At 40.2% G+C, this 15,003-nt stretch overlaps 1 protein-coding gene across 6 annotated transcripts in view; it reads right to left on the bottom strand.

Moving 5' to 3' along the window:
• ptprua (protein tyrosine phosphatase receptor type Ua) overlaps positions 1 to 15,003 on the bottom strand; it is a 201,884-nt gene that overhangs the window by 42,670 nt on the left and 144,211 nt on the right. For 2 of the 6 annotated variants that reach the window (XM_008421304.2, XM_008421306.2), the window contains exons 13-17: positions 13,643 to 13,679; positions 4,291 to 4,429; positions 2,796 to 2,825; positions 2,237 to 2,397; positions 1,754 to 1,941 (exon numbers count right to left, since the gene is read on the bottom strand). In XM_008421304.2, the coding sequence (XP_008419526.1) occupies positions 1,754 to 1,941; positions 2,237 to 2,397; positions 2,796 to 2,825; positions 4,291 to 4,429; positions 13,643 to 13,679 (555 nt within the window). The remainder of the gene's footprint in view (positions 1 to 1,753; positions 1,942 to 2,236; positions 2,398 to 2,795; positions 2,826 to 4,290; positions 4,430 to 13,642; positions 13,680 to 15,003) is intronic. The other 4 variants (XM_008421308.2, XM_008421309.2, XM_008421305.2 and 1 more) reach the window with 3 other exon arrangements.

The raw sequence follows: 15,003 nt of genomic DNA, 5'->3' as shown, positions 1-15,003 counted from the left end.
CCCCTTGCCACCGCCCCACACAGACCCCTGAGGGCCCTCGCCAGACGTGTGCTGATCAATGGTCAATGGCAGAGCCAGCCGGCCCCGGTGGGGAATAAGGGTTATGAAGTCTGACAGCAGAGTGCTCACTGATCTCCTTCATCTTGTTTATTTCTCCAGGCGATGGGAAGCTAGAGTGCCGAGTTGAAAAAGCGACCCATATATTGATTTTGTTAGCGGGAAATTTGCCGGGCCTGCGAGGGACGGCTTAATGAATCGAAAAGTGCATCTCTCTCTCTGGCAGGTGGAGGTGCGAAAAAGACTCATCACAACTGTTTGATCTGGAGGACTGCAGATAATAGCAGGCAGAGAGAGAAGCAGCAGGTGTGACTTTGGAAGGCGCAATTAGTCCGAACAGGGTCACACCAAGCAGGAAACCCAGCACTAATGAGGGAAACTTCATTTTCCCTGATTGGTCATGAATGAATAAAGAAGACGCTGTGTGATTGTTTCTGCTTGTTTTTCTCGCTGTAGTTGTTGGAGAGTGGTGAAGGATCGTCCTGCACGCGCGCTTGAGCTGCTTGGCCATGGAAACCCCAGTGTTCTGGAGCAGTCAGAGCTTACACAACAGCCTGTAGGGCTCAGCGCAAGGTCTTCGCCGGCAAACTGGTGAGCTCAGCTGTTCAGGGACCCGGCTTCGTGGAGTTTGTTTAAAAAGTGCTCACAAACAAAAGAAACAAACTGTTGCGGCGCTCGAGGCCATGCACACTTCTCTTGTCCAGAACCAAAGAGAATCGGCCAAGACTGGATGTGCCGACCAGAACAGATATGATCCATAGCAAAAGTATTCTTGTCCCTTGAAAATGTTCAACATTTTGTAAGCTTACAGTCCCAGACTGTAGGTAGGAATTTACGTAGTAGGCCCTGAATCTGAGACGTGGTGAGAAGTTCACATGTTTTTTTCCAATTCAAAATCTGATAAATTTGGTGTGTGGTGTCCCAATTCGAAAAGTTTCTCCATGAAAAAAAACAAATCCTTCCACCTCCTCCCTGAGGTTCTATTACCATGTGAAGAAATGCAGCGACCCCGTCAGAAACAACCAATCAGAGAACAGAGGAGGGGCAATCATGCTTGTGTACTCGTTGCTCAATGTGTTAATGTCAGAGAAACAACTTACTTTTACAGGAAAACTGTTTATCCACTGTCATCAGTGGCTAAGCTAACTAGCCTTAGCACAGCTAAGTCCCAGGATGACTGAAGATGTTCTCTGTGTGATTTGGGCGAAAATGAGAGTGAAGTTCAATTTTGTTTTACTGTCCTGTGTACTTGAGGTTGAGAAAAGCTTTACTTACTAAAATACTTGATGTTTATCCAGATTTCTTTTATTTAACTGATAAGGACAAAATGTTTTATTTATTTAAGTATTTTGTGTTTCAGTTAGCACTGTTTATTTTGAAGGCCTGACACCTTAGGAAGGGGACACTTTTTGTTTAAGGAATATTTATGTCTGTCTTGTAAGCCTATATGGGTGGGACACCTGTAAAAGGGTGAATGACATATGAAAATAAAGTCCGTCCATCCATCCATCCATCCATAGCATGGCATGGCTCCATTGGGATGAACCAACTGTAGTGCATACACGAGAGTGGTTGTCAGTGCTAAGACCCTCCTCCTGGCTCTGATTGGTTGTTACTGGCTGAGCTGTGTGCTTCTGTACTGACAGCTCTGGGAGAAAACAGATAGATTTTTTTCTTCCCTTGCTTCACGCCTCACCTCGTACTCCTGCTTGAAGCCGTATCCCTCAGACGTCTTCATCTGGTTGATATGCTGAAGCAGGTCGGCGACCCTCACCGCCGGGTGGAGCTGACCCGTGTGGTACGGAGAACTCTTCCTCCGACAGTGGCGCTGCGGCGAGCCTCCCAGCAAGCTGCTGGACTCGTTGACCGAGCTACGCTGCTCATCTGGCAACACACAGAAATCACACTGCAATACAATCTTTTATTTTATTTACTTCCATGCAAATAAGCGAAGGCAGCAACAGAGGGAGAAGGAAGTCAATGTTTCTGAAGGGAGGGCTGAGTGGAATATTCAAACAGACAAGAGACTCCTCTGCTGAGAGCACCATGTGTCTTGGCAGAGCAGATTGCATGCATGCTTAGAAGTAAACAAAGCTGAAGGTCAGGAAGAAGGGAGCTGCTTTGTCTCCAGACAGTTTTTTCTCGAGAGCGCCCCATATGCTCCTCGCAGTCGCCTTACTTCGAGCGTTGCAGCCGTGGGCGTCCATGAAGGAGTGAGCCATCCTCTCGTCCTGCTGGAGGGTGCTCTGCTCCGTCAGACTGCAGTCCAGAGGGCTCAGCTTCCGGCTCTTCTCCTGCCTGTAGGACATGGCCGCCTTGTTTATGGCCACCTTCTTCCTACTGCAGAAGAGACCCACGCAGAGCGGTGGGAGGACAGAGAGACGTAACAGAAGGAGGCCAGCAAGGAAGGGAAAGAAGATTGAGTGTAAGACAGGGGAAACGAGATAAGAAAGGACAGGAGGGGTGGGCTGGTGGGGAGATGACAAATTATAGTGAGAGGGGTGGATAAGGGGAGAAAAGATTGAAATTGCATGAAAGGGAGGGAAGGAGGGGTGAGATCAGATAGCAAGAAATGGTCTGTGGGTCTGGAAGAAGGTGGAGGTGGTGTGTACAATAGCATAGGGTGAGGGTGGAGGGAATGGGGGGGCAGCAATGCTTATTTCCTCTCTAGTACTCCGGGGGCTACGAGGGACAGTCAGGGGGAGGGTGGAAAGCAAAGGGACAGAGGAGTAACTTACGGGTAGTAAGGGTAAGAATAGAAGTCCCTTCTGATTAGCGTGAAGGAGAGACAGAGAGTGAGGAGAGAACAACAGGAAGAGAGGTGATTATGGTTCATCCAGATGGGCATCAACAAAAGAAATGAAGAGTTTGTCTGAATGCTGCTGAATGCTGTGTTCCCAGTATCATGAGTCAGGGTATTAAAGGGAAGCTTCTGATATGTGGGGCAGCTCTGAATCTCCCACAGAGGAGTCCAGACCATCGGCTGCTCAAACAATCATCAATTTCAGGGATCAAAAACACAAATAGAAAATGTGACCGTCCCCCAACGTAGTCGTCGGTCATGTTTGGCGGAAACAGATGCAAAAGGTAAAACCTTGTACTGGTGTGGCACAGCAAACTGTTTGGCTGGAAACGCTGTTCCCTGTTTTGTATGTGACAGCGAGATGTTGAGAATCGGTCATAAGGACACACAGCAGCCATGCTGACACTTTGTGACGCACTGACAGGTGGCTGACCTAATGGAGAAGAAACAATGCTAGACGCTCAACTAGCTCATCAAACAAGCTAGCATCCATTCAGATTGTGGGAAATTAAGGAATTATTCCTGAGAACTGTAGGTAATCGGTTCGCTCAGCAATAAAACCTCAATTTACAGTTGACTTATTCAGTCATTTATGCCATAAAGTTCCCAACTTCATGGCATATAAAATGAAGCTTTAAAACATTTTACAAGAGTCTAGGGCGACCTTAAACCCTCTAAATAAATGCATCAGTATCAAAAATATGCTTGGCATAAACTCTGCTCCCCTGTGTGTGTGAATGTGTGTATATGGGGCGGTGATGGGAGTGGAGGGAGGGAAGGGGTATTCTGGTTTTTCACCCAATTATAGCAAAGGCAGTGACTGTACATGCAGAAAGGCCTAATCTTTTGGCTAAATATAAACATGGCTGCTGAATCTTATCAGTCGCTGCCTCCTTCTAAACACGCCCTATTCATTCTTCCTCCGTTCATAGAGAGAAAGAGAGAGCTCTGAATCTCCCAGCCTCCTCCTGGAAAATAGAAAACAACCTTCCTAACCAATTACCAGGCCATCCACTGGCACCTCACAGCTGCCCGCCTCATGTAATTGAGTGGGCAATGGAATAACATGCCCCTTGATGAAATTTTTCACACTCAAGACGAGTGTTCCACCGTCGCCCGGCAAGCGAAGGAAGAAGCACGGTGCAGGTGCGAGCGACTGCAGAGGTGATTTGCAAGTGGAGCGCAACCGGCGCCGCCCAGCGAGAGCCAATGTGCCGGTCCGACACGATGACTTCGTAGCGAACACAAAAGCCCCCGGCAAGGCGAAGGATTAGCGCTCCGCTAACTCTGGCTGGGATTTACTCTTGTTGGCTGCCAAGTGGGATGGTGATGGATCACCTACTGCCAGGTGGACAGAGAGCCGGCAGCAGAACCGTCAAAAGGGTTCTGAAGCTGTCCCGATCCGGTGGGCCACGCCGACAGCCACTCACCCCTTCTTCACGATGATGACGATGGCCCCCAGGAGGAGAACCAGAACCGCCAGACCGCCGGCGCAGGCGCCCAGGATCAGGCCCATGTCCTCGGCATGCTGGGATACCTCCAGAGCTCGCTTGGAGTCTTTACAGGCAGCTGTAGGTGGAGCAGAGCAGAATATTAGTGAAATGTTTCATTATTGAAGGAAGTGAAACGAACTCTGCACTCCAAAAACAATACATTTTACCAGGTTTACTTGGTCCAGTTTCTAGTGCAAATATCTTAGTACAGTTAATGCAAGAGAAAACTAATTTAAAACTTCAAAGCAACCTCCTTAATATTGGTAGTTCAATCTGGAGAAACTCAGATGGACAAAAGGGAACAATTAAAAAATTTAATGACAGGAATGAATAACAGTTCTTTGGCGCTCGGACCCCGGCAGCTAATTTGAGCTGAGATTTGATGTGAACTCGATGAACATCCCGATAACTGATTAGGGATGCTCTCCTCCAGGGCCCGACACTGGTGGGGGTGGTCGGGAAAGGGTGCCATCCTAGAGCTGAAGGATGTGGGTGGAGAAGGGGAGGTGGTGGGTTGAACGCAGCTGGGAATCAGCTGACGGCTTGGGTGTGGATCCTTTTGAGCCTGATTGCTGATTGAACGCGCCGGGTGAGGACCAGTGCTGAGGTCAGAGATGAGCATGACGTTGATGGGCGAACGAAGGGGGTGGAGTCTTCCAGCTTGAACTTTCGCTAAAGCTTCCATATTATTTCACTAGAAGCATGGAAAAAATATCTTGTTATAAGTTAAATAATCTGCCAATTGAACAAGTACTTTTTCATCAATATTAAGAAATTATTGACTTAAAACAAGTTTTTATCTCTTTGTAAGTTAGTTTTGTCTTATTTCTGAACTACGATATTTGCACTAAAAACTGAAACCAAAACTACTCAGAAAGAGTTTGTGTTTTTGCAACGTATAGATTCATTTCTCACAGGCGGATGTTTTAAAGCCTTTATTTCTGTTATTTATTGCAGTGAATGAAAACATGATGTTATAATAATAGAATATCATATTTGAGTTATTGTGTGGAAATTTCGGGCAACACATACTAAATAAACTTACAGCCGTTGTATGCAATATAAAAAAATACATAAAGTGGGATACTGGAAGCAAACAAATCCATTATTTTTGAAATATAATGCACTGCAATTCTGAGACCCTGTACAATTCAAAAACTGCAATTTATGTTCAAAGTAAGTAAGAAACCATCAACCTCCAAACAACATTTTAAAAAACAATGTATTAGAACAACAAAAAAAAAGTTTTTTAATTGGATTAAAGGATGAGTTCAAACTACAAAAATTAGTCAGTTTAAACTCTGTACAAAAAGTTAGCTTATTGTAAAATATCTTGTACAGGATGGGTGTCACAAACAACAAATGCTGTTGTTGATATGAATAATGTGTAAATAATTGTACATTCAATGTGGAGAATGTTGATGTTTAAGTGACATTAATCAATACTTTGAGTTCATCTGGAGAAGAGAGATTAAGATGATTGTATGTCGATGAGACAGGAAATGATAAGATCTTTTATCTTCTTCTTTTAGAACAAATTGTTTAAAATTGTATGTCAGTTGGCATAATTATTCACCGTCTCCTTTTTTTTCCTGTTTTTATTTTTTATTGTATGTTCAAAATAAATAAATAATTATGTATAAAACCCCAATGTGATGTTGGTTATTATGTTGAAATCATTCCCTTGACATCAGAAGACGGTGCAGGCTTCCACTTTGCAAACATAACCGATATAATAACTCATTCATCCCCCGGTTTATCAACCTTATTAATGATTGAAGGCGATGAGATGAGCTGCAGACAGGAAGCCTCTGAGGGCCTGCTGATGAATTCATTTTATTGAAATCAGTATTGATGTTGGAGATTTGATGAACAGACGGGTTGTGTCTCAGTAGAATGTGTGGGAAGACGACTGATAAATGTTTTACGATTTTTTTTAATATACTATTCATTTATTTTTATAATTTCTTATATTGTAGGCTGAGTGATGTAATTGTGGAAGCAGTGTTCCTCTGCTCAGAAAGAATTTCTCCCAGTAAAGGTTATTGACTTTCTAGACAAATAAGACACACAAAAATGTGGGCCTAATAAAAAAAATATGTTTAATAGTTGCTTTTTTAAACAGTCTCCTGTGGATGATACAATGTTTTAGTTTTGTTTTTTTTTTCCTGATTGTTGCAGTCTAAAATTCTAGATTTTGCAGCATACATACCAAAACGTTCTGGTCAAAGTTGCAATTTTCCTCACCAAAATAATTTAATACATAACCTTCTCAAAAAGATTTTAGTAATTAATATTTAAATTTCAAATAATATTTTCAAGCACCTTTTTGAAAAAGCACCTTAATATAAATCAAATCATATCCTGAGGAGAGGTCAAAGTGCAACAGGGGAATTCCATGTTGGTCATTCAAGTTAACATGAACTGTTAACAACACAGAAGCAAATCATGCAGTATAGTTTTTTGCAAAAAAAAAAAAAAAAAAGAAAGAAAGAAAGAAAGAAAGAAAGAAAGAAAGAAAGAAAGAAAGAAAGAAAGAAAGAAAGAAAGAAAGAAAGAAAGAAAGAAAGAAAAAGAAAGAAAATAAAAAAGAAAATGTTAACATTTAGTGTCTCATACGCTTTCATCCTGCAGTTTGGCTCCAGAGAAGTTAAATTAGGAGTGGGCTAAGAATATTGGTTAATATTCAGCTGAGTTGCAGTGATTGGTCAGAAGCAGAAGGAGTTACAGAAAACATGAAGCTGATTGGTCAGATTAAAATTGCAAATTTGCTCAAAAATTGATGAGTGAATTTAATAACTTCGATCACAAAAACCAAACTGATTATTTTCAAAAGATACAGAGAAACAAGCCTCATATGAACACACGTTAAAATTTATTGACTATCAATGTTTACGTGACAGAGGAAAACCACAACTGAATGCATATTCAGTGAAATGATGAGAAGCAGGAGATCTGTTGGTATTCTGGACAGATTTATGCCCAAAAATGAGAGGGCTGTGCATCATGCATGGGGCAAATATATTTTCTGTTTGGTCTCATAAGCACTAGAGCAGCACAGTATATGGAATTCCAAATGCCAGCACAGCATGAAAAAAAGCATAGCAAAGGATGAAGAGGAGCATTTGAACTGCTGTATTTCAGATTCCTCCCCAACTGCCAGTGATTGAGCCATTTCAATAGTTTCACTGCCCTTAACATCCACACCTGATCTACGTTTCAGTAACTCAGAGGACGGTGACAGTGGTGGATGCAAAATGCTGATGGAAACAGAAGGAAATCAATAAATGCAAATTAGTTGCAAGACAAAATTCAGGATTATAATAATTAGTATACGCTTAGGTATTTTGCAGCACTTGGAGCAAACATTATATCTGTTAATATATTAAATTACCTACCTGTTAAATTCAGAATAGAACCTAAAATTCTGTTTGTCAAATCCATAACATTCATCTGACTGATCCAGATGTTCCTAATAGACTTCAGGCTCTGCTGGTTCCACGTAGGGATGCACCGATCCACTTTTTCACTTTTGATACCGATACCGATATCTAAGGTCTAGTATCATCCGATTCTGATCCGATACAAAAAACTGAGCAGAACTGACCTAAAAAGTTTCTATTTTTTTTAAACGCAGACACAAATGTACATAATTACACATTTATTTGCTAACTTTGCACCAGTACAGCAAACTGAAATACACCAATAGCTTCACAAGCTTGACTTAAAAGACCTGCCTCATAKTCTACTCTTATAACCAGAGAACTGGAGATGCACCGATCTGTATTGGTCCCAATATTGACAAAAATAAACTAGATCAAGTATCGGTGATCATGTTTCTGTGCTTTGTGCTCTGAGCGACATCATGCTCTATTATTTATTTGTTGCAGTTTATTTTAACATGTCATGTTTGACCAAGTTAATCAACTTAGCAGGTTTTTTTGTTCAGGTTTTAACTATTTTCATTAATTTTTTTTTAAATAAAGGCTTCATCTGGTTCGGGGTTCTGTTTAAAGGTGACATCTTCCTGCAGGAAGGTACTGCTGAGCTACTGCTGCCAATGTTTTCAGATTTCCCTCTATAAATATATATGCTAACACCAAAAATGTCTCAACTGAGCCTAAACATGAAGACATGAACATTTTATGGAAGATTAAATGTCTGAAGTATGCAGTTTGTCCAGCATGTGTGTCTTGGAATGAAAGGTGTAAAATTAATGCATGGATGTCGTCAAGAATATGGAGTATGTTACTATTGCCACTTATTATTTATTTTTTAATGCTTAATGATCTGATTATAAGTGTTCCAAATATCATATATAACTGTCAATTAGTTGTCAAATATTAACTCAGTACATCAGAAAGTAGGTCTGTCTGCTGTCAGTTGGAGCCTTTCCAAGCATTCAGCATGCTGAGGTGAGTAACTATTCACCAGTGCAGACAGATTCAGCCACACGGTTTATAAAGTAACATTATAATCCAATTAGTTCTGGAATATTTAAATCATATTTATGAAAATTTGATGGCAGTGATGTATTTATGTTGTGTGCACCAAGTGATCAAGTTGGATATGCTGCGGTATCAAATGCACATAAAGGAACTGATGTAGCATCATTTTCCTAAAGCGGTGTATGTTGGGTAACAATCACATCCACATGATGCTTCTAGGCGATACTTAACCTCTTGTGGCTGCGCAACAACAAAAACCTCTGATATCAGCAGCAGCAGCTTCTGGAAAGACAAGCCAAACATTTCTGGCTTGGGAGAGATGAAGCTCCGGGAATCAGATTAAACCGATGCCCTAGTTCTATGAAAGGCTTCCTTATCATCTGTCACCTTACAGTCTGAAGAGTTGTTTACGAGTCTGACATTAGAAAACCTCACAAATAAAAATCTGGACAAATGTGGCTTTCGTTGTTAATCGTTAGGTCTGACGAAACAACATTTTGCATTTGGTTGTTGACATGGGACACATTCACACAGGCAACAATTAAGATTAAAAACACAAAAAAGGATGTAAAGAAAGCGTTGTCATTGTTCATCTGCCCAATTAGTTAGTTTTGAAATTCATTTTGAAATGCATACAGTTGAGTAGACTAAGGTGTTTGGTTCTGACAGTGTGTCACTTTCACACAGCAGGTCTAGATGCTCAGTTCTGACTTTTTGCTGAAATATGATTTTTTTTTTTTTTTTTGCGTGGTAATTCAGACTACTTAAATACGACTGCAATGAGAGTCCTGAGTGAACAGTTTGAAACTGCAAAGCAAACTCACATACGCAGAAGAAGAGCGCAGACCTCACACAGCAGCGCAGTAATAATAAGTTATTCAGAGTCGACACGAGGGGTTGATGTGTTCAGGTCGATGTACAGAGAGCTTTTCAACACATATGGAAGAGTTCGCCTGTAAGGGACAGAATGCGTTCCTATGGCTACAGCCTGGTTGTTCTGACCCTTACATGACTTATTCCAAACAGGGATCCTTATCCTCAACAGTAGATCACTTTCTGCCATTCCTCCATTAGGATTGTCATGTTGACTGATTGTCCCACTGAGCTGTGGAGCTCTTGGCTGCTTGGATGATTAACACCCTCCTTGCCTGGTCCGCCGTTTTAAGTGGACAGTCGTGTTTTGGGAGGTTTGCAGTCACGCTTTTTTTTATTTTCAGATGATGGATTAAACTGGAAAAAAAGAAAATGTGAACAAAAGATGCATCCTTCACCTTTCACACGATGTGCTGGCCTTTCAGGTCATGAATGACATCAGTGTTTGTTGCTGTGTGACAGAAAGTGTCTGAATAAGCATTATGAGCAGCAAATCGCTGCGTTTGGCTAATGAAGCTGTAGAGACTTTTAGCTCAGAGCAAAACATCCAGGCTGGCAAGTCTTTGAGCAATCCCACTCATCCTGCAGGGTGAGTCATTCTGCCTTTGGGTCACATTATGAAACTGGCTATTGCAAAAAATTTAATTGGAGCAACAACAACAACAACAAAAGATCCAGCTCTGGTCGTCCTCAGCATGTCCACTGGGTTTAATAGACGTGCACTACAACAGCTAGTGGCGTGTTTCACAGTAATGTTTAATATCAGCTCGCTGGCTTGAAACTGATCAGAAAAGACACATTTCATTATTCTGGTATCAGAGGAAAGGAGCAGATGAACCTCCTGGTGGAGGAGAGTCGTCCATTAGTCACGTCGTCCCTCTGCAGAGCTGCTCCACTACATAACCCAAACACACGTCATTAGCTCTGAGATATACATAAATAAGTCCACTGCACTGAAAGTGACTAAAATCCTACTCTGTACAACCATAAAAAAAAAGAAAACGAAAAACTGAATCAATAAGCTCCAAACACCTGTGTGTTAATAATGTGCAGCTAGTAGGAAACGATCTAAATCTGCTGAATGTGATCATTTCCTGCAACTTTGCTGGGAATCTGTCAGGCAATAAGACATAAGAAGTGATATCATATTCATATTTCCTGAAGATGACAGCATGTTGGATGTTCTCAAGTTATTTTATGTGTAAACCATGAGGTTTTTTTTCTTTCTTTTTTTTAAACCAGATTCATTTAAAGATAAATCATATTTCTGCTCTCATTTTCTCTGAAGTTGCCTCCAGGCTTTCATTCCGTTCTGATGAGGAATTTCAGAGCTCAGTCTGAAGTTCATTTTGTGTTGCTCATTGTTGCCAAATTATGTCAATAAGAATAAACAAGCTCAATTTCATTTTTCCATTAAGAACTAATTTCTGTATTCTGCAGCTAAAGAATTTAGTCGATGAGAAAAACAAACTTTCACTGTTGCAAAACATTGACAATTATTCGTTGTCTCTAGGTAATAAATTGAACATTTCTCTATGCTTGTTTTTATACATTTGAATTGTTTGTTGCATCATTTTAATTTGTATGTCGTGTCAAATGAATATTGTAGCCGTTATGTTTCTCCATAAAACAAATCAGATTGGATCATTCTCTGTGGCTGAAGATTCACTGGGTTTTAAATTATCTTACAATAATGATGAAAAATTAGCTTTTTATGTTGTTTTTGTTTCAAAGGTAGTGTTCATGCAACTTTACTGAACTTTTATTTCAACTTTATTTACATTTTGATAGTATTTTAAGAGAAGTTGCCTGTTTTTTTAAAGAAGAGGAGTATTTTGTCTCTTTTTGCATAAAAGATACAAAATGTTGAACTCTATCTTACAGATTTAAATGCATATTCCTCGTCTGATTTAATACTTCACAGTAGCACTTATGAATGTAATATTGCCTTGAAACTTATACCATTGTTAAGTATATTCTCACATTTGATCTCATCCATAATACATAGAGGGATTTTTAGTCTCGTACCAAATGGATTTTATCTACAATGCAGTCAGTTTGTAATTCTCATACATTTGAATTATTTGTGATTTCTTTTCTACTATTAGTTATGGACAACTTCTTGTCTTTCTGAACTATTTGTTGCCAAATAGAAATAATGAACCCAAATCTAGCTAGCTTTAAAATGGGAGCTGCAGAAGGTAGAATTCAGTTTTTAGTTGAAAAATAAGATTCTACACAAAATGCATTCATTTATTCCTGGTGGCACAATCTGGCAATAATGAACAACACAAACCAATACAGACTCTCTACAGATCATGACAAATTATGTACATGAATAACTGCATTGCTTGAGGATTCATTTTTAAGTCACTATCATATTCATTCACTTTTATTTTTCCTTTATAAAGACGGACTCGTCCAACTATGAAACACATTATCTGTCTCAAATTCTACTGTCAGGATATAGGGGTCGGTTTAAGAGAAAAAACCCCCCCAAAAAACAAATTGTTTATAAAAGCTACATACTGCAGCTTTAACTAATGGCATGCTGCTAATATTTTAACATCTGTTTATTGTTAAGGTCTGGCCTGCTATATCTACGGCAAAGCATGAATAAATGGAGACATCTTGAGAATTTATGCTATGCTGTGATTGCATTGACTTGTCAAGTGGATTTGAAGCAAAAACATCAAATGTTCTGAATGAACTAGAATGTGAATTTCACGTTTGTTAAGTGGTTAAGCCGACATGAATAGACAGCCTGTCTTGTGGGGGGGATGGAAAAATGTAATATCTAATAAACATATTGTCAGCTAATGCCGACTGGATTCTGCGTTAAGAAAAAGGCAGAGAAAAGATGAGCTGCACTGAGGGAATGAGGAAAAAGCCGGGATGAGATTTCGAGGCACCTCTGAGACAAATGTGATTTCAGCGTGTCCTCTGCTTCCTCCCACTGCTGTCTTCTGTATGCAGATGTAGGTAAAACGGCTGCAGAAATCCAGGCGGAATTCTTTTTCACATTTTTTGGAAATCTTTCTCTAGAGTTCTTCAAACCTTTTTCAGTTGTAATCATAGATGAAAAAAACTTCCTCTGCTGTCTTTCCTCCTTCTCTCCATCTGAACTGCCGTCCCAACGGACCCCGTCTCTCAGGCAAACATATACTGAGGCGCACCTAACTTAGCGGAGGTCCGTGAGTACTTGAAGTGGAATCAATGCAGACGTCTGTCGTACACGTCGGCACAACGGTACCTTTTTAAGACCTGGTATGCGAATTTGGAAACTGTTTGGTGGAAAACAGTCCATATCAAACTGTTTTGTATGATGCTGTGAGTCAGTGCAAATAGTCCAAGGACGCGCAGCAGCAAGACTGCCGATTTGTGCCGCACTAAAAGGTGTGTGATTGCTGCTGTGGTGGAGAAAAATTGGGGCTGGATGCTAAACCAGCTCATCAAGCTAGTTAGTATCCATTTGGATTGTGGGAAATGAAGGAATCTGTCACAAGAAATGTAGGCAATCGGTTCACTCAACAACAAAATCACCACCGCCCACCAGCAGAATGCATAGAGTCTGCATGGTTCACAAAATATTACACCTGAGTATGTTTGATCCTTAAGTTGACATCCACTAATTCATTTTTTATTCTGATGGCAGCCACCAAAAAAAAAACAAAAAAATGGATTCTTTAACCTTGAGGAAGTTGAATTCATAATGGCTGTTACTAACAACTATGACAAAAAAGCATTTTCAGCAAGGTGCTGAGCAAGCAAGTACGTATATGCATACAAACACACAAACACACAGTTTCTTTATTACCCGGAGAAGACCAGACCACTACTCTTTCATGTGCCGTACACCAGCTCATTTCATACAGACAGGCCTCTGTAAGGTCCATTGAAATGAAAGCAGGTGATAATTACATTTTGCTGTTAACAGAAAAACCTCAGAACTGATAAATGAGACTTACCTTTCCGAGCAATTCGAATACAATTTATCCTGGTCTCCTGTTGGGAAAAATAAGAAAAGAGTCAGTTTGTTCATTTCTGGCTGATTCCATGACGAAAACAAAACTAAGGAAAGAAACAGCATTACGTCATCTTAAACATGCAAAAAAGGACACAATTTTTTATAGCATTAGTGTTTAACCCTTTAACAAGACACACAAGTATATTTAATATTTTAAGGTTTATTAACATCAACTTGGAGAGCTTGATATTGAATATTTGGAAATCCAGAAAGGGTCAGATTATTTTACTGTTATGGCCTCAAACAGTGCTGGTTGGAAATAAAAGAGAAATCATAACAGCATACGGCTCCGTTTGATGGAGCTTGGAAAAAACCTCTGGTATAAAGAGAAGGTATTTATATCTGAAATAAAGGTCAATTAGCCAGAGCTAAAGTGAGCTGCTATTTTAATGATGTGTTTGAAAGCATGTAACATCAAAGTGGCGATGAGACATTTTTGGCTCCTGTTGCTTTGTGAAGACCCGTAAAGAAGCAAATAAAGATAATTCACCAATCTAGAGCAGGATAAAAAAAAATTACGCGTTTATGTCACATCCAAACACCAAAACATACAAACGCAATTATTTGTTATTTTATAAGGTGCAGCATGGAGCGGCTGCTATGCCTGAAGTAATGGTTATTTTGGATCAATTGGAAATGCTCCAGCAGGAACGACACAAAGAGGAAGGTTACGGTTCCTGTGTTGTGCACAAAAAACTTGGTACACCAATCACCCGTCTTTCAAGCCCCACTGACGGAATATTAGCTGGAAGCAATTACTGTTTTCAGTACGGTGGAGGCTCGCCGTCCACGCTAAGTCTGAAACATCTCATTTAGCCAAGGTAATTGTCAGAATAATTAGTTTCTCTCCACATTCTCACTCAAAATCTAATCTCCCCCAAAACACAAATATATTTTAGGAAATATACTGGAGATGGAAATATGTGCAGGTAAAACAAATGATGCTTCGCTATGAGAGAATTGATGATCACATTCAAAGTGGAGAGATTTTAATCAGACACTATGAGACACGACAGAGTGTGAGGAAAATACAAAGTGGGGTCTAATTATGAAGTTTAGACAGACAGACAGACAGACAGACAGATATCATACAGGTGGATTACGTATAGTGTTAAATATTTAAAGCCTTTAATAAATAAGTTGTTTTAGGGACCAGATCATATTTTTCCTCTCTGTTTCATTCAGAAATGAGTCGTCAGTCATTAAGAACAAAACTCAAACATGGCAGATCTCACACCATTCTACCTCCTCTTTGTGTCTTCCTGCCCACTGACTTCCATTCAGTCAGGCTCTAACCTGAAC

This window comes from Poecilia reticulata, linkage group LG11 (genome assembly GCF_000633615.1).
Source record: "Poecilia reticulata strain Guanapo linkage group LG11, Guppy_female_1.0+MT, whole genome shotgun sequence".
NCBI lineage: Eukaryota > Metazoa > Chordata > Actinopteri > Cyprinodontiformes > Poeciliidae > Poecilia > Poecilia reticulata.
Note: the sequence above shows the minus strand (reverse complement) of the source record. Positions and strands in the feature narration are given on the sequence as shown.